Source organism: Varroa destructor, unplaced genomic scaffold (genome assembly GCF_002443255.2).
Source record: "Varroa destructor unplaced genomic scaffold, Vdes_3.0 BEIS01000002.1, whole genome shotgun sequence".
In the NCBI taxonomy this organism is placed as follows: domain Eukaryota; kingdom Metazoa; phylum Arthropoda; class Arachnida; order Mesostigmata; family Varroidae; genus Varroa; species Varroa destructor.
Window position 1 is genome coordinate 16,010,060 of NW_019211455.1, and position 20,082 is coordinate 16,030,141.

General features: G+C 43.0%; 1 protein-coding gene across 6 annotated transcripts in view; it reads left to right on the forward strand.

Moving 5' to 3' along the window:
• GlcT (ceramide glucosyltransferase) overlaps positions 1–20,082 on the forward strand; it is a 130,909-nt gene that overhangs the window by 61,368 nt on the left and 49,459 nt on the right. For 5 of the 6 annotated variants that reach the window (XR_015321401.1, XM_086980434.1, XM_022794502.2 and 2 more), the window contains one exon: positions 985–1,126. The exons of the other annotated variant lie outside the window; for it this stretch is intronic. Coding sequence is in view for 4 of the 5 variants with exons in the window: in XM_086980434.1 (XP_086836560.1) it covers positions 985–1,126 (142 nt within the window). In the remaining variant the exon portion in view is untranslated. The remainder of the gene's footprint in view (positions 1–984; positions 1,127–20,082) is intronic. 6 annotated transcript variants of the gene reach the window in all.

Below are 20,082 nucleotides of genomic sequence, written 5' to 3' on the forward strand. Positions count from 1 at the left end.
TATATATATATTTGCTTAAGAGCTGTCGTAAAAAACGCCACTAAGAAAAAGAATATAGCTTTAAGTATGCGCACTACAATATAGTTTTTTCCGCTAGACTCACTTCTTGACGGTGGCATATCCTTTTAATAGCCCCAATAAGTTAGCCCTAACTTAAAGTAAGAAATACTTTATTAATAAATGAATATTACATAGAGATTATGCGATTACGTATCAAGTGATGAACGCCTAACCGCGCGGGTGTTAGCTTTATGCTAAAGTAGTTTATTAACGTATTGCAATAGGATACGTTGCGTCCTATTGTTGGGCTGGCAGGACCATAAGGGTCGGAGTGGTCGTTAGATTTCAATAAAGCAATTTTTCGATTCGATTATGACCTTTAATAAATACATAGATATATTTCTTGCGTAACAGTTGTAAGGGGTGTCTGTTAGCTTTACCTGTAAAAAAAAAAAAAGCGCGCCATTGTGGACGAGAAAAACAACGGTCATAGCAATATCATCAATTTATTTTTGTCTTAAATTGACCGCCGGCCTGATTCTACGAGCTGCTACAGTAAGGCGGTATCGTAAACATCATAAATTATATTCCGCTAATTCTGATAAAACACGCACAGGAAGAGTATTTCGAATAACTGGGTTGATCAACTCAGTTTGATCCGACTGTTGGACTACCGGGAGGTCATAAGTACCTCTTCTGCTGCCAGCCTATCAGGATGTTTCTAGGACGGTTTAGAGCAAGATACAGAAATTAAAAGTCAGTCGCTATCTTGTGATTGCTTAGTAATTTAACATAACGTATAGCTGAAACATGCTAATACAATGATATGCAACACACAGCGCTCCCAGAATCTATTCCTATATACATTATCTTCGATAGGCGTCATTTTAGGCTCTCAAGGACAACAATAGATTGAAAAGTCATCGTGTTTTTTCAACGTTTAAAATGTTTCATGGTGTTTTTTCTGTGATTCGTTATTTCTAGCAAGCTTAAGTTACACCGAAAGAAGACCGTGGCATCGGTTGAGGTCCCGTTACAAGGCGTCTCGATCCTTAAGCCGCTCACGGGGACCGACCCTAATCTCTACGGCAATCTGGAGTCATTTTTTACCATGAACTACCCCACGGTAAGTTCCTGCCCATCAAGGTAACACACGTATGCAGACAGGTATTGATAAATAAACCCAAATAAACCACTCCAACTGGGAAATGTAATGTATTCCTTATGATTTACCCCTTGATGAGGGATGGCGGAAGTGCCGTTGTCTTGGTTCACACAGGGGCTGTTAAGAAATAACACCTCGAATTCTCTGAGTTTTTACATAGGGCGCTGATCTGTTCTCCTTCATTTTTTACAACTATTACACATCCAAGTTTTTTGTGTCTTTTGGGTAGAAACATTTCTAGAAGTGTTTTTACTACTCCGTTAGTGGACTTGTAGCCATCCTCAGTATATTGCTCATATATATACACAGCACCTTGTCCTGCTAAGGCATACAATAGTTTCTCTATTTTTTTAAAAATATTTTTACTCTTATATATTTCCATCGTGCGTCGACACAATAGACACACATGTAGAGGTAAAATCGGTGCGAATTTTGCTATGTATTACTCAGCATTTCAGTATATTATACAGGCATATAGGGAACATTGCATTTCTGCTCATAAAAAATATCAATTCTTGTGATTCATCCTAACTTTTTTCATAACCGCGGAATTTTGCCGCCGCCGCCGCTACCGCAGGCGCCTATTACTAAGTTTGTTACAACTCTGAACGGTCTCGCAGAGTACACAACAAGTAAATCTGCTCAAGTTATTCAAGTTGCATGCAACTGTTAACTCACCGTGTAGGTGCCAATTGTATCTGGCAAGATTGTTTCGAAATGTCACCGGATGGAATATGTATCTTTACACACAAGTATCATCACGCGTGTGTATTGGCGTATTTCCTCGTACGTGGCGGGAGGAAATCGGAAGGAATAGATTTGACTACGCTTAAGGAATCGCAATGAACCATAAAAAGAAAGTGTTTCCACGTCCAACAACAGGTCATGAGTGCACTATCTATTTAGTAGAAATAATAATATGCTATCACTTATAGTAAGAATAAAATAGTTCTGTAGTCTGTAGCGAGTGTTTTCTAATAAGCTTGATTTAAACGTTAGCAGTGTGAACGCGTTAAGTAATAGACCTACGTAAATATCTCTTAAAAGGTAATATCTTCGAGCTATACGCTTTTTCCCACGTCAGAGAACGATACGAAGAGTTGTCCGGCGGAACCAGTAACGCAAGCTCGGCTGTCATTAATTGAGATCGCTGAACATATTAACGATAGATATAGTATTTATGATAATGGTAGCGCATGCAGAACGAAGTCGAAAATGAAGCTTGCTACTGCCATTACGAAGGTACGAAGGCACAGTCACCATCCAGCCAGCCGTCCGCCAGGTGGCCGGCAACGAAAAGTTTCTGGTTTTCTCGGGTCGTCAAATGTTTGCTTTTATCTCTGCTACCATCGAAATCCCTGTCTCTGCTGGCCGCGACGTTTCTGTGAAAAATTACACTCGACAGCTACGAGTGTTGCTAGATCTATTGACTTTCCCCCGCGCTTCGTCGACCTTGGTGACATCTCGTCCCAGTGCGGACGTTCAGCAACGCACGTTCTCGGTCTGATTGCGAGACTTCACCATTAGACTTTACTAACTAAGCAAATTCGATTTGTCACCGAGGGCAGAGCTTTGCTCGGTACAAATCTGCGCCGATATGACGTTGGCGAACGACGTTTACAGTCTGTTGAGCACGTGTCATTGGCGTAGTCGTTCTGTGGATCGCGAAAACTTTGAGCGTGCTACTTATATACGCTCTATAGTACACTATATATTACATGGTCGAGCTCAATTTAACTATAATAGCGACTAATATCACATTGCTTGCGATGTTTACTGTTCGGCGATAGCTTGACGACCGGCTTTGTCACTCGCTTAGTCATATCAGCCAGTCAGCTAGCTAGTTAGCGGAAGCTAACATGGAAAGGGTAATGGCGGCGGGGAGAACGGGGTGCCGTTACTGAATTTAACACAAACATATACAATTACGATCATATCCCGCAGCAAACATCTCCGTCAGCTACGACCACCCGCTCTGGCTATTTACAAGCTGCATATCGGCCATACTCAGCGCAACTGCGATTGTCAACGCCGACCGCTTTGCGCTTGGCCGATGTTGGCGGCGTCCAGCAGTCGGCCATCTGCTGAGGTAACTATGCAAAAATGAACAGTGCCGCTTATTTATTATCTCTTCCGCGTTCAAGTGGCTGATGATGTGTAGTTGTATAGCGTCAGTAACAACAACAGCATTTTGCCATAGGGACGCGAAGCTATCGTTATTGTTTAACGCCATGATGACGTCATCATTATTTGCGTTTACAAGTACTTCGGACATGCCTTTCATGATGGCATCGTCTTTCGTTGATTTAAATAGCCTTGAGTTTACATTAACAGTAGGACTATTATCATGATGCTTTTCTTTTTGCTATTGCCGGCTTACGTGAGCGACAGTGGAGCGTGTCATACCAACGCTCTTGTGTTACTAGGGTTACCAAACACGAAGGAGGTTAGCTAAAATGGGTATGTACTTTTCACATGAAGATAACTCGGATTTAGAATAAATTGCCTTAGTTAGACCTAGCTGTGCTGTCTAACCCTAGTCCTATATTGTGGTGTGGTAGTAATAATTATATACAGGCCGTTTTCTTTGAATTGAATGAGGTCACCGGCTGAGCGACTATTAATGGGTCCGATAATATTTGCTGAAGAAGGCAGCTCATCCATAGGTTCACAGAACGGGGCACCTGGTAAAATAAATTAAAACATCTAATAGTCGGCTTCATTTGCAAGCATATCTTTAGATCCTTTCCTAAGTATTTTTAAGCAGCACCCATCATGCGTCGATTATTCATCTTTTTACATTTACGTCGGCATAGGATTTTCCCTGCTGCCGTTAAACGCTCAGACGCATGGGCGCATTTTATTTCTGCTTCCTTATAGTGGCTTGGTTTCTTTCCTTCAGCTGCTGAATTTCTATCCGATCTTGCGACTCAGCTGTGCCACGATGTCATAAAGCTGATGTCCATGGAATATGTTAAAGAGCTGCTCTTCCTTGCTTTTGTAGCCATTGTTTGACTGAGTTATTCATTCACACTCCCACCCCCGCCCCATCGTCCGTTATCCGCTCTCGTTTGTCCATTCCTTATTTCATTAACGTCTACCACTCTTTTCGGCTCGTTCCACTAGACTCCTTGAGCGTCAATTTCTTGTTACGATTCAAGCAGTCACTAACGTTTCGACTGTCATGATCTTATGATTGAGGGTAGCGGAACGCTGGACGAGGTGGGTACCGGTTGAGAGTTTAATTTTATGATTTAATTGATGCGTCGTAGCAGTGACCGTTCCTTAAAGGTCTCGCGTTTGGTAGGGTGTGTATTGCTAATAGCAATAATGTTGCTTCGATGTTTGAATTCAGTTGTCCATTGTTTGCGTTAACATCTTGAACATGATCAATCAATTATCAACCGTTTATGGTTGTCAGTCAACGGAGTGAAGTGAGGCCTGACTGACGCCTATGTCATGCACGCCGAACTGCTAAGGCATAATAACGGACCTTCAATCTATTAAACAGAAACCATTCGCATATCTCTAAGTGATATCTCTAATAAATCAATCCGCGAAAATCGATACGAATAAAAACTGGAAAAAACATTGTTTCTTATCCTTTTTCAGAGTTAGTTGTGAGATATTATCTATAGCTCATGTATATTTATAATATATAGTAATTATATTTCTACTATAAAATACTACAGATATAGATTTACTCAAAAAATAAGTGTGTAATAAAATTTCTGTTTTATAAAATTATGCCTTGGAGATTTCTCACTAAACATCCTCTTACTTGCTGCGCTGTATTTTTACCTTTTTTAGTGGTAACTTAAAATTATAGAAACGCCTTTAACGACCTTGACAATTCCTTGCTTAATGAGATAGATTTATCATAAAAGTTTATACTTGGGTCTAAATTGCGTGCAAAGTATGTCTGCTTGCAGCGGTTTTGCTCATGTGTATCCAACTGTACATTGTTGCGTGATCCGCGGATAACCGATGTCGGGAGAGCTGGGCTAACGGACCGGGTGACGTTTCTTTCTCGCGAAAACGTTCTAGCGTTGAGGTGGGATTATTTTTTGTTCTCTCTTCAATCCCCACGCCGGCCTTTTTGCTAAGAATCAGTTTCTCTTTTTGGTTCTCACTATTTCAAGTCGTCGTTCTCCCTGATTCCAGCGATTACCATCTAAGTGAAAGCATGCTCCAAAGCCACCAGCACAGTTATCCCTGCCCCTGCCTCCTCCTCCTCCCTCCTTCCTGAAATGAAGTATTTCATTCAATGGCCTCTGGCCCTATTTGTTCCTTCCTTAGCCTTTCAAACGATCAGAAGAAGAAACATGCACTATAAAAATTGACAGATTGTTATTTCGGTCGGAATGACACTCAACGATGGGAAGACGCTTTGGTTTGTGAACGGCCTGTCAGACAAGGCATCGCGTTGGGCTTTGTCATTGGCGTCGGAGTAACGAGCAGCGAGCTCTCCAAAAGCTCTTCACCAGTTCGTGCTTGTGTCCTGTTCTGAACTACCTTCTTTTCACATCGTCCTTTTTGCCCTTTCGTACAGGGATATACGTTATCCTTTTCCTTCTAAGCCCAGCAGCCGTTTCAGACATTTTTCTTTCTCAACATAGCAGCGCCGTACAGGTGCCATGCTTCATGCAGCAACGATAAGCACACGTTGTCGTGAATCTATGTTGCGATGGCGAAGCCTCCGTAAAGACGACACAATGTAGATGGCCGCTCGCTTCCTGTAGTCCAAGACCGGTGTTACGTACAGTCGACGGCACACCACCGGGGCAAAGGGTGTACCAGCCGTTGTCGAAATGGGCCGAGCAGCGTCTTGGAGTGGGTTCCAACTAGGATGAGGTATCATGCAGGGTGTCGCTTATTCTACGAGCAACGCGAGACAAAAATGCAATGGGATTTGCCCTTCACCACCTCCCATTCAGCCCCATCGAAGGCTATCGCGGTGATTCAAGTGTGAGACACAACAGCCACCGCTAGCAATAGCTTGAGCGACGCTGGCGCCGCCGATAGCGTAAGTAGCTGGTCGGATACCGCAGTCAAAACTAAAAGCGTTTGGCTTTTTTTTTGTTCCTTTTTACATTCCTCTGTGGCCCCCTTTGACCCTTGTAATTCCAATGATCCTTACCGCGCTTTCTTTACCAAAGCAGCCCTTTTCAAGGGCCTTTAAGAGATACAGCGGCTATAAATGGACCATCCATGCTCAACGCAAGTCACACAATGAATCGTTCGGCCGCAACGGCACCAAGAGAATACAACAAGGAGAAAACTACCATTTTTATAAATTTCCTCATCACCGCACTCCTTACTGAGAAGTACGGGCTGAATTACTACGTTGCTCAATTTTATGGGGAGCTCGCAGGCTCATTAACAGGCGTCCATATTATCTCCGGCTTTTTTGCTGTTCATATGGACATGTGCCACTCCTAAACAGACTTATAGGGTGAAACACCCCAAAGAGACGGGGGCAGTTAGGCCAAGATTAGGCCTAAACACGCAAAAACTACGAAACACCGACATAACGAACGAGACAAGACGACGCTGGAAGACAGCAAAGTTGCTGAAGAACCGTCAAAGCTGGAGCTTCTGCGATGCCTTCTAGCTGCTCTTTGCAAATTGTGTACGCCAACTGCAGGTACGCCGTTATTGTTTATAGAACTGCTAAAGCGCTTAGTGTTACCGGAGGCAGTAGACGCATCGAGGTTTGCTGGCCCTTTGCTGGTTAAGAGGCAAAGAAAGCTACTGCGGTACGGGCTTGTGGCCGTAAGCTGCAACTGAACAAACTGTTGAGGGCTGGTTGATTGTCTGGCTGTAGTTAAAGCTGTTTGAAACCTTCATCACTGCCACTGTTTGATCATCGTGGAGGGGCCTGACGAAAGTCAGTCCTTAGATCGCAGTTTTCTTGCTGAATATTCGGAACGCCTCAACATGCGACCGCACGCAGCTCGTTATTCGCTGGAACGGGCTCAGTGTCATCCTGCCATCGACCGTCGTCCTTGGACATTTCCCCTCCAGACGTGCTATATGGGTTGGACGTGCTGGGGTAGTAGCTTTTTTCAACGCTGTATGGCCCTCCCTTTTCTTCCCCACCGACTACGAAAAAAGACAGTCTTCAAATGCAACAATGCTGACACTTCCAGCACTTGCCCTCACTGGCAATTCGTTGTCGTTTCATCGTCGTCCTTCTCCTGCACCTGGTTACCTCGTTGGTACAATGCCAAAAAATGCCAGTAAAGTCAGCGTATTCGGTATGCAGAACTCGTATGCGGTGAAGCGCAAACGACAGACAATGAGGAAGTAGCAAGCGGCCTCTACATATAAGTATATTTCAACAACGTACTTGAATTGCTTTTCACCTTCATTAGCTCGCAGTACTACATTTTTTCGGGCCAATGTTACTATTATTGTAACTGGGGTCCCAGCATAAAAATCCGTCCTTTGGCTTTGAGGCCCTCATCGTTGGCAATTCGAAGCCGGCCCCGGTGGCTTTTACGACGCGTTTCTTAATGGAAATAACAACGGTGTTTGTAGCAGGTCTTTTTAGACCTCATGTGATATGGATCCGAAGAGTTTCCCTAATGCATGTGGATGTACAAATACTGTTCGTCTTAATTGAGCGGTATCGGTTACTTCAACCTGGAATGCTATAATATTATATGATTTGTAGAGATCACACATTGTCACATTTCCTTGAAGAGTTCGCCCGCTACCCGACGGATTTTACTAAGCTAAAGTGAGTACCTTAGCTGTTATAATACAAAAGGTACGGTGTCCTTTTCTGAGTATTAAAAAGGGTCATTATTTGAACACGTATGTATGATTACTATGCGAAATAGTAGATGAATATTCATATACATCGCGCGATGAGGAAACGCGCAATAGCTCTCCTAACGAGATAGAAAAATTATATGGCTAGAAACTGCTATTACGGTCAGGTTTGACAAGTGGTTGGCCATCGGCGCCGACTCGATGAAATAGTCTTGCCTGCTTCAGCTCGTTGAGTTCGAGCTGCCTTCTCCCCTTTATTTTGAGGGGAATTATCGTGGACATAATTTCGTGGTTGTAGGTGATGAAGACGTCGTTATAATCTGCATTGATGACGGCGCCGCTACCGCTGACAATTCGAATAGCGCTTTCCTCCTGTTCTTGGAATGGATTTATCATCATTAACAAGTTGAAAAATATCACCTTCTTACATTATATTAGTTATACGATACTTTCCAGTAGCTTTTCCACTCTTCCGATATTAGCTCGGATAGTCTTATCAGTCGGCCAGCGCTGATAATGACGGTTTGACTTCAATCAGACCGATCATGCTGGAGTTCTATACTAAATAAACGTTGTCGTAACGACTAGGCTTCCAGGTTTCTAGCTTGAATAAGCCCTTGGTGCTTGAAAGCCCCAACGAGCTTAACCATCTGGAAGAAAACCATCCGGCTTGAAAATCCAAACAAGGTTGACCATCAACATCGAGAACCGGTTAGGACTTGAAAGCTCCAACGAGCCTGGCCATTTAGCCGTTGTGGCAGAGAAGAGGGTCATCTGGTAGTTGAAAGTTCCAACGAGCTTAACCATCTGGCCGTTGTGTTAGAAAAGAGAACCATCCGGCTTGAAAGCCTCGACAAGTTTGGCAAGCTGGTCTTTGTGGCAAAGAAAATAGCCATCTGCTGATTGAAAGCTTCAAAGAATTTAACCAAGCCCCCACAAATGTGGCCATCGGGCTGCTGTGGTAAGGAAGAGGCTATCTGGTATTTGAAAGCCCCAGTTAGTTTATTGGTCTGGCCGGAGTTAGGCTTGAATCTTTGTCGAGCGCTATAGAGAGCATGCTTCAGATGGAGGGTACCTGTTTTCGCTAGAGAAGAAGTGCGCAGTGAGTCCACGCGAAAATCGTGGAAAACATCCTTATAAGTCTGAATTGATTGTGATCGTATCTAAAACTCTGGCTTCGGTAGGTAAAACTTCCTTTCACATTGAAACAATTTGAAGTACTATAAATATTAGCAGCCAAGATAGACGAAAGACGCAAATAGTGTACACATTAAAATATTTTATTGGAGAACTACAGCGTTATAGAGTGGATCCCATTGTTCTTTCGGGACACATCTTATACATTATCTTGTGTTTTATTATTATTATTATCAGTAGAGATATTGGTCATATTATGAAGTGACAACAGAGCTTGGGTGAGGTTTGTTCTCTTGAAAGATTGAGTATTAATTAAAAAAGCACGACACTGTCGTGATAAACTTGCCTGCATTATATGGGTCGGTGAAAATTTCAGTCCGATGTTCCGCTGTCGACGAGGCGAGCTGAAAATGGTACTAGGTATATAATTCTATAATCTATTAATACAAATGGTTGATACCCAGCGATTATTTCCGATTCTTTTTCGGCAATACAAAGTTAGCTGCAATGTACCCGAGGATTTTTAGCGGAAGAGTCGCTAAAAGGTATGGCAGACCGACCCTCCGATATCATTAAACTCAATGGCCGACAATATTCTTGGTGTCCTGTCTACCAGCGTACAAATGCAGGCAAAAATTTAATATAGAAACCCAAGGAGCAACAACATGGATATGGAGACGATTGAATTTCATTACCCTCCTTAGCAGAACAATCAAATCCGATCGGTAATGAATACAAAAGGAAATCAGCTAGTGCTCCGACTCAGTAGGCACTATGAACTTGATTCATTATTTCGACAAGGTACTATAAACTTTTTGAGTTCTTCTCTGGTAAGGGGACGCTCACTATGTCAACAAGCAATAAAACTTTTTGAAGCCCATGAGATTTCCTATGAAAGAACAGATAAAATAACGTACGTTGTGCGTACGGAGATGTTGATTTGTATATACAACAATAATTTAAGTGAGTAGTAAAGATCCATATTTTTTCTTTCAAAACGCAGGGTCATACACTTAAAAACAACAAGCTACAGAGCTATCTTTTATGAGGGTTCAAAAATTGCGCAGTCTAATCAATAGGCTAAATAAACATTTTAAGTCCCATTTCTGATACTGTCGTCAAACAATTCAACAGATTTTAACAACACCCATCGTTGTCGTCCACCAACGAAAAAATAACACTTATATAGCTATTGTATAGAGCTCCAAGGAGAAAAGATAAACACTGAAGTCAACTTACTGATACTAAGGTGACTACTAAACTACAGAAAAAACATAGTCCGGTTGTCAGTCAGCTAAAGGGACTGCGATGGCCCGTTACAACAATGCGCATAGGTTTTTGCCTTTCTTAATGCCTATTTTTCCTAGGCGCGGTGGCAGATGCGAGACACGCGAATAAGTATAGAAGCCAGGCCAAGTCGATTCGGCCCTGTTAGCGCATATTTGTTCAGTACGGACTTCAATATGCTTCTTCCTGCTGTTTGAGTTAACTATTCCTCCTAGCAGCGCATTGCAGAGACGTGCATGTTTCATAAACTAGTATTGGTCTTGCTATTACTATTTCCGTCTGGCAAAGGCAATATAGCGATGGGCGCACCGCAACCTATCGGCCATATCAGATTGCCCATGGGGGAGAGAGAGAGAGAGAGAGAGAGAGAGAGGAGGCGGCGGCGTACTCAGGTTGGAATCTTCTACGTGTCTCTGTGTGTTGGAGCGGTTCAGTGGAGAGGCTGCTGGATTTCGGGCTAAAGGGAGTAAGGGCAAAGCAGATCGACGTTGCGAGTCGGGTGCGGTTGGCCTGAAACATTCATACCAGCTCAGACACAGGGGTGTGGCGGTTCTTTACGGGGCGATTAGGGGCAACGGTCCGTCGACCAGTAAAAATAGCAGTCTTCCAGCTGCCCTAGAAAACAAAAAATAAGTAAAGGAGAATTCTTGCCTTGAAAAAAGAAAGAAGGTTAAAGGAGAAGGACTGATAATAAGAAAAATAAATCATCAGATAAAGGATTTGAAATGTTCCTAAAATGTCTTCTGTGCATGGAAAAAATATTTCGTACCCAAAAATGCCTTTCCAATGACGTGAAGTTGACACACTCACTAAACTTACTGTTTATTGATAGCAGACATACATGCACCGCGAACTGGCAAATCTTGCTACGCGGATGAGCTGGTTAAATGAAATAAAGATAATACTCTGGCAAACAGATCTAGACGAGTGACATTTTATGTTAATTATGAAAAAAGAAAAGTAATAAAATCGATACGTTACTTAAAATATGGAGGGGCAAACGACTGCAGCAAAACAAGATTCGATTTCGCCCCAATACAAACACACTATGGGAAACATCAATACTAATATTATGTATTTATCTCAAGTGTATGTGCGTGTATTCTGCTGAAGGTAAATTTATCTGACACAGTATCCGAAGATTGAGTGAAATATGCCATCTGAACCATTACATCAGATCGTGATGAGTTCGTTTTTCTGTCAAATCCGATCGCGTATACGTTGCCGCTGTTGATCCTGCTGCAGCTTCCGGTGAAATCGCACGGGCCGGTTAGACAGAACTACGCATCATTATCAGCTCGTAGGCTGCCATATTCACTAGCATTTGACGCCATAACAGACACTCAGAAAGGCAGTTTAGACAGGTGCTGGTAGAACGGGACCTGTTTCCACCTAGAAGAATTCCCAATTTGCGTCGACTCCACTATTAACGCTGTGATTCGCAATAACAACAGAGCATGTCTCAACAGACACTCCATCGCTGCGTCGTCGAGCAGCTTGGCTCTAGGCAGTAGGCCAATACAGTTGATCTGATGTTTGCCACTAAACATAGTAACTGTGAGGAAAAACACGCGCTGGTGTTATCGTGGCGCTCTCACCGCGGGTGCTGGCGTTGCTATCCAAGAACAAAAAGGCCTGCGGGGTTTCCCAGGATTTTATAGTGATTCTATAGCTGTTGTACCTTAACACTTTCGAGCGAGTAAAAAATCGCGTAACCAGCTTATCGTTTGAGTGCGGCGCGAAGATCGTCCGGCCATCATGCGTTTATCCGTAAGGAACAAACTGTTACTCTGCTGTCCTGAGCCGAAGCTCAAAAACAAAAGGCGCACGTTGAATTTATGTGAACGAAATTGTCGACCAACGGCTAATTTTAGCAAAGTCGGACTGTAATGCACGACCTGAGATCTAGTTCATACTGAGGCGGACAGCCTCTCGCTGCTTTGGAGAGAAACAGAGTCGTATTCGATTAGGAAAGGCAGTGTTAGTGAAGATGTGTTTACAAGACACTCTAATTCGCTTTGGTGGCGTTCTCTTTTAAACAAGAGCCCTGGAAAAAAGGCATGGGGCGTAAAAGCAAGAAACAGAATATATTTCTCTTAATGGCCTAAGGGTCAGTTGAATGAGACGCCGTAAACAAAAGCACTAGGGACGCTTTCTTCAACTTTACTATCTGCCAAAAAGGATCAAACTTTCAAAACTAGGTAGAAAAAAAACAACTAGCTAGAAAGAAACACGACTCTGTGGAAAGAGCCGGCCACTGCGGGGGAATCGACGAAGAGTCGGCTGCCGTCAGGCAAAGTTTTCGTGCAGAGTATCGCCGTGAACTAGTTTTCCCTGCGGGGACCCGAAATGCACAGAACGCCTCCCTCTTTTTGTGAACTTACGTGTTCTTAGAATCAGCGTTAGCTGGAAGTTGCGTTCCCTTAGGGATTGGAGGTCTGTCCCTCCGTTGCGTTCGCCTTTCTTCTCATGCATGACGTCATCCTACGTGGTGTAACAAGCGGCATAATGGACTGATGAATGATTGGGAGGGTAGTATAGTCGTGCTAGACGAATCGCATAGTGCGCGTGAACAAAAAAAGAAACACACAATTTGATGACCTGTTTTTGCTTTTGCCGACTTTATTGTTTTTTGAGTCCAACATTGATGCTTTGGTAGTAAAAGCAATATTTTAGGTTCCTACAAATGAATCCGGTGGACTTTAATAACTTATAAATTAGTTGGGTTAAAATTATAGTTTTTATACAATGATGAGTTAGAGGTACTCTCCTTCATTATTACACACTTGTCCTAGTTCTTTGGCAGCTTCTGAACAACCACAGATCCACCATTGTCGTTCAGAAATACAATTTTTCTCTTTATGGTTTCTGGAAGTAAACCGGCAGTAGAATATTCCTGTCCAGCGTTTGGTCTTTTAAAACATGAAAACCCCCGTAATAACACACATTCAGATCGGGATCGGCTTAAAGTCAATGTCAGATATTGCTTTGCCACATCCAGAAAGTAACTGAGGCATGGCGACGTCTAGTGTTTTATCAAGTAACTAGGCTGCCCGCTTTTGATCTCCGTGATAATCGTCCGGGAAAGGATCCGAGAGAGCGGGCCGCATCCATTGTTGCATTTTCAACGAGTATCTCATAATAACAGATTCCCCTGATATCCATCCATGCTTGCGTTCAATCCTACTCGACACTGCCACTGAGTTCGATTTTTCTCTAAGGCTTCGCCATTCTCTCACCAAGTCGTTTCCGGCTGATGATAGAAATTAAACCATGCTATGTTTATAGCGAGTGTATGCTCCAGGCAGGTTTTTGCCTACTCATGTTTCACAAATTCCACATGAGGTACATTACTAGCATTTTTAACTTGCCTGGAGTGAACTTACAGCTGACCCATTCTTTATCCATTTTATGTACTTGGTTTATAATTTTAGCTGACAGAGCATTTAACCTTCAAGCTCTGCTTTGGTGAAAACCCTCCTCAATTGCCGCAATACGCTTTGTCCTTCAGGTCCCGACACCTAGTCACATTTGCGCTGACTTGAAATACTCCAGTCAAAGTTGTTCAAACGTTTGTACCATTAGCGTACTACGTTTTCATCTAGGGCCCTTTTGCTTAATGTCTTCGTGAATCTTCGATAAATTTCCGCACTATGACCCTCGAACAACAAAAAACTTGTCCATAAACGGTGCATTTTCGAGACTATAAGATATTTTCCTTCCGAACTCTTTTCTTCAACGATAAAATTAGCCGGTTATCATTCGCGAATTTCCAAAAGACTGGAGTATTTAGCAGTCAAATTTCGTCTGCAAGTGGCGCGTAGTTTAAAAGTGCTTTTCGAAATTTCAACGTCTACCGGATTCGCTTGTAACAACACAGTGTGAATGTGCATCAGTCAGGGCAAACAATAATCATGCTTGTGATGGCTGTTTTCTCTTGATTTCTTGAAATCTCAAGGTTGTTCGCATTTAGTCAATTCGGTGACTTTGCTCTGAGTATATGTTTGGCTTTATGTCAGTTTATATTGCACTGCATGGTCAAGGTGCGTTATGACGATTTCCATCGTCCCTTAGCTACATAATCAGCGTTACGCAGCGGACCTTCAGTTCGGTTCTGGTATACGTTTAGTTGTTATGTTGCAGCATTAAAAAAATTTTTTAATGCTGCAACTATATACACATATGTATATAGTTGCGTTCAATACATTATTCACGGGTAAAAAAAATAATAGAAGTTTAACTTGCCGATATAGATAGAATAACTGTAATATGTTTCATTACTATAATTACTGTTTACAAAGATTACCCTCATATTGCGTCGCATTTATCTACTTGCAAAGTATTTCGGTGATCTCCTACACCGTATTATTTCAATGATATACAGTGTTAGTAGTATATCTTACAAACACTAAAAAGTAGAGGGGTGTATTTTAGCAAAATCGAGTTGCTTTTCGCTCGCCATTGATCAGAAGTTTCTGAAAGATACTATCGATATGAAGGGTAGCAGCAGCAGGGGCATCAAACACTTACTCTAGTTAGTTGTCGGGGCTAACACTGCATTAAACTTGCACTTAAAAGCAGAAGTCCGGCATCATATAGGATCGTTGGCCTGAACCGAGCCAAGCCGTCTCCTGCCACAGATGTGGCATTTCAAACGATTAATTTTCCATGCAAGGACTGATACTTGCCCGCTTTTCGTTCTTGCTCCGTACCCAACCTTTTCATCAATGCCCCAACAATTTCACTTTGCTCTTCTCCCTTGACCCACCGTCCAGTCTGGTAGAAGGACGTATGCACAGCAGCAAACATTTGAAACGAAAACTCTTTACTGTAGTTGGATGGTTGGGCACTTAAGAAATTACTTAAGAGCGGACGAGGTGGAGAGTGGAGCGGGATAGATCAAAATGTGGTTCAAAAGCTCGTCCCCGTTTGTGTTGTTGATTATATGTAAAAGTCACTTGGTGGGCTCGACTCTTGAGAATGTAGTGTCGTGGGCCCGAGAAAGATTAGGAAAGATGGGTCGACGGAGCTAGTGGGCCAACCGGGGACTGACGAACGAAAACCCTGTCGGCGAGTACGCGTGCCAAGGGCACCGATTGACAATACTCGCTAGTTTATTTCAAGAAAAAAGCAGTACTTATTAAACATGTTTTCTGTAGAGCCAGAGTGATGGGCAGAACTGTCGTGACGACGACTTCAATATTTAGATTGAGCTATTTTACGGATCGTACCCTTGTTTTCAAGGAAATTTTTTCCCATTTCTTGTGCACTAGCCTCTATTTCTTGCATTCCGTACCACTTCCATGTCTGTGTGTGCGGCCAGTGTTCCTGGGCCTTCTGAAGAGTCCTTTGGCAATATTAGCCGCATTTATCTTGCAGCAAACTTCGCTCGGAGCTCATTTGTTGACGAGCCAAAGGGTGCCGTCCCCATAGACTTGATAGGCGTTGAACTGTCAAAAAATCGTCGTTTTGTTTATTTCCACCCTTCATGCTTTTTTGTCTAATCACACGGGACGAAAAGAAGCTCTTTTCGGTTTTTTCAGCGACCGCCTCCCCTTGCGGTCGCCGGTTTCTTCTGCCACATTGAGCGAAACGACTGGATGGAGTGACGAAAGCATCACGGAAGAACTGTAACACTGGTGCCCGCCGTGCCCAGGCCATTGGTGACATTATTTCTCAATCGACCCCCAGCAGCTGGCAACCACCGCTTCCAGTGAAACAATACCTTCCAATAGCGAAAACAGAATTTGGATCGTTTGTCGAATGAGTCGAAGAAACTGTCGCAAGGCGAAGCCTGTCATTGCTATGGAGAGCTAGAGAGCGAACCTAATGGCAGGGCTAAACCTCAAAAAAGAGGAAGGGACGATTCTGGACATGGTAGACAAGATAACTGGAACAGATCGAATAGACTTTAGGAGAGCGGAAAGGCCGAATCCAGAAAACGAATAGAAGATAAGTGGCGAGAATGAATCTATGAAAGATAAAAGTTAATACGGACCTGACAATGTCTGTCAGTCTCTAGTTTCGGTGGGTGAGTTGGCCTCCGTCCTTCTACCAAGGTGGTAAGTATCTGGTAGCCGCAACCGGCACCGGTAGCGAAACCTGTCTCCTGCATTGATTTCGGCAGAAAACTTGTGCATCAATCGTTTGCTGACTTTTTAGTTGTGCCTGAGTTACACAGATGTGTGTCGCCATTGAACTAAAAACTTTTCGAGGCATAAGGCGGAAGTTCGAGAGTGAATACGCTGATTCGAAATTACATTCGTGGTATGACGCGAGATCATTCCATCGACATGATCATATTATCCTCGATAGACATAAGAGGAGAATGCTAATGAGCTTGTAAGAGGATTACATTTTGCAGGCACGGCATGTTTACTCTGTTTCGTGTCTGTCATGCTAGAAGACGATGGCTTGAACAAGTATTGCACTTTTTCTCCATAATATAAAAGTTCATTGTGCGTACCTGCATCTGCCAGTATTCCATTACCAGAATCAGCACTAAATATAGCCCTGAAGTACGCCCCACACCATGATCTCGGTTTTAGGATAGACCCAATCAGACCCTTAGATGCTATTTTTCATTTCTACTCGTGCGACGTAAAAAACACAAGACGGTTAGGACAAGCGCTTGCAATGCGAATAGATATTACAGAACCCTACAAAAATGGCAACTCTTGGCGCCGCCTAGGACATTTCGCCGCCCAAAATGAATTCTCAAGAGATGTCTCTGAATTGAAACTATGTCGGCGCGTGATAAATGGGCCCATTGTCGCCCATTCATTCCTCCTTGCAGTTCCTAACGCTCTAGCAATACTCTACGAAAAGTAGCACTACAACGATATCTATTCATGAGCGCTTTCATTTGATATGGAAGTTATACGCTATTGAGCTTTCAGCTTGAACTCGTCGTACCGTGATGTTAGCGCGAATATTTACAGGTTAACATATGCAATACCGGCTATACTCGAAAATTAAAAGTGCACAGTCATGTGATTGTATGCCCTAATGATTGTAAAAGAAAAATTAAACAGAAAAAGCTGGGAAGTGTACGGGTTACAGGTGGGAGGGGATCGGCAATAAAGTGGTCGATTTTGAGGAATCTAGGCGATTAAAACGAGGTATTGTTGGAGGCAAACAGACACAAAGGAAATGAGCGGTGGCCACGGCTCTTTGCCATCTAAAGGGTCAGCTGACCCAGTGTACCTCATGTAACCATTCTGCTTAAACCAAGGGAAGAACTGCAGGCAACTGAGTAAAAAGAAAAATAAAAGCTATTATTTTCTAGTAGACGCGAAGAAGGAAGCTGATTTTATGGTTGAGCGGCCTGTTTTTTTGACCGGCGAGTTTAGACGCCTTGGGTTTCCTCAAGTGGCACACATCTCTCTAGCGTCCTCTGTGCCGTTTTTCCTCACTAACCCCAACCTCGACCACCATACCAGCAGGAGCATGTACATGAATGAGGTTCGCTTTTAGAGCAAAGTTGCACCTAAGCCATTACCCTTATAAGTGCGGTTAATAGCCCGGCCCAACTAAGCCTAGAGGCAATTCGTAGTGTAAAAATGGGTGGCTCCTCGCCAATGAGAGGGACTCTTCAAGCAGTCTCTGAGTGGATGGCGTAGAACCGCCAAAACGAAAACATGTTCGTTCGGGGACCTACTCGAAGGAACCCATATAGCTTTATTTATATTATTTAGGAAACGTAAAATCAGACGAATAGCAGGTAACGGCAAAGACGAGGAAACGGACGGAATTTATTTACAATTGAGACAACAGCAGCCGCTGGCAGTAAGTGTCTGTGCGGGAAATGGCGCCCAACGTTTTAACATAGACAAAGGCTATTCTGTACCATATGGCGTACAATTTAGCAAGCGAAAAAGACTACGGAAAAGAAAAAGGAAGACACTTTTACTTTCCGCTCGTAGAACAAATGAATCCATCACAGGACTACATGTCACATCACGCCACTTCAGGAGTGACAAGGTAAAGCTCGTGATCGTGATGCTGTTGTTGGTAGAGGATCTGCTGGAAAGAGGATAAGGGTAGATCCCGAGACAAAAATGAATGAATAAAAGGAGGAAAGCCAAAAAGAAGTCGTTGATGAGGCCTCTGTAGGCGACAAGGATCACTTCCAGCAACTTGGCGTGAAAGCTGTTCTCGACGATGACGACAACGATAACTTTGCAATAACGCACTAAACGGAAAGAGGACGCTACGACGAGAGACGATGTCTTCTCGACCACACCATTTTTCCTGCGTCGCATTTAATCTGTTTTCGTCAGAGTAATCTAGCATCGGCTTTTCATCACGATAGCAGTAAGGTGCGTTTAGAAGAATACGAAACTATTTCCACGTCATCTGGTTATTACATCTAACAGTATTGAAGATCCACATTATGTCTCACAATCTAGAGATATCATGAGTTAGTCACTGTTTGAATCTATTCATAGAAGATTCATCACTTTAAGGTTTGTTTGGCGGGTATTTCGTAGCTATGTTCCGAGTGATCTTCTTGATCTTCGGCCAATGCGAAAAATCGAATTTTGTTCCGCTCTTCAATCACAGCTCTTGGCAAACCTTTGCGGTCAGCTTTCGGTTATTTGCAATATATAATAGACAATTTCTGGTTTTGGATATCTGGTGCATATTCAATAGAAATCTACAAATAGTAGCAGGTCTTCAAAATTAAAAGTGAACGAATAACACATGGATGATATCATGTGCTTTCAATGATTAAATTAATATCAATAGAAATTCTGCATTTGGAGTTTTACCTTGCGGACAGCAGTGGACGTAGTCGGTACCTTTCACATTATCTGTGCAACGGTTAAGTCAGTGTAAAAAAACGCGCGAAAGCACAAACGTTATAAATCCATTATTGCTATTATTATTATTGTTATTACTAGTGTCACGTGTGTAAGTTGTTCCTCGCTGAATTGATTGCATCCTTGCATTTTAGTCCGAAAAGTAGCGGTAACTTCATCGTCATTCGAGATACGGCTTCCGTCTTTTAAGACGATGGCGGGAAAAATGAAAAGCTGCGGCAGGCTGTCGTCTATATCACCTTAACTGTCACTTCTTGTCCGTCATACCGCTCTGCCTTGACGTTGTCCGAGGTCTTTAAAATAGAAAGACCTATTAGCGTAACTCCTCAGTCTCACTCTGTGTCCTGAAAGGAAGACGGTGCTAGACAATGCATTACTCTACACCCGCAAGCATTTCGCCTTTGGGGTTGCGATAAACTACTAGCTTCACGTATACGTTGGTTACGCAGCCAGACAGGCAGCATCTTTCAGTCTCGCTCAGTCAGGCACGAACGCCTTCAAACGTACTTTTACAGACATGGACCAGGTCTGTGGCCGTGGTAAATCTAGGACAAACCACTTGTGCCCGTCGGCTGCATCATTATTATCATCACTATCAGTATAATTATCATAGCGGCTATGAATGAGTAGTAACCAGTTTTGCGACACGGGACCGTGGAAGAAGCCGCCGTCGGACAGTTGGCCATGGCACGATCGGGGCCTGATCAACTGAGGCGGGCTGATTAGAAGATGCTAGCAAAATAAACATGTCTGCAATTGTCAGACCTTTATGTTGCAACTCAGTCGACGTTCGTCTGAATTAAGATAAGTACTGTATCAAGGTACAGGTATGTTCTGTTCTCGAATAACGCAATAAACTGCTACGGTACACAGAAGCGGCAAGACTTG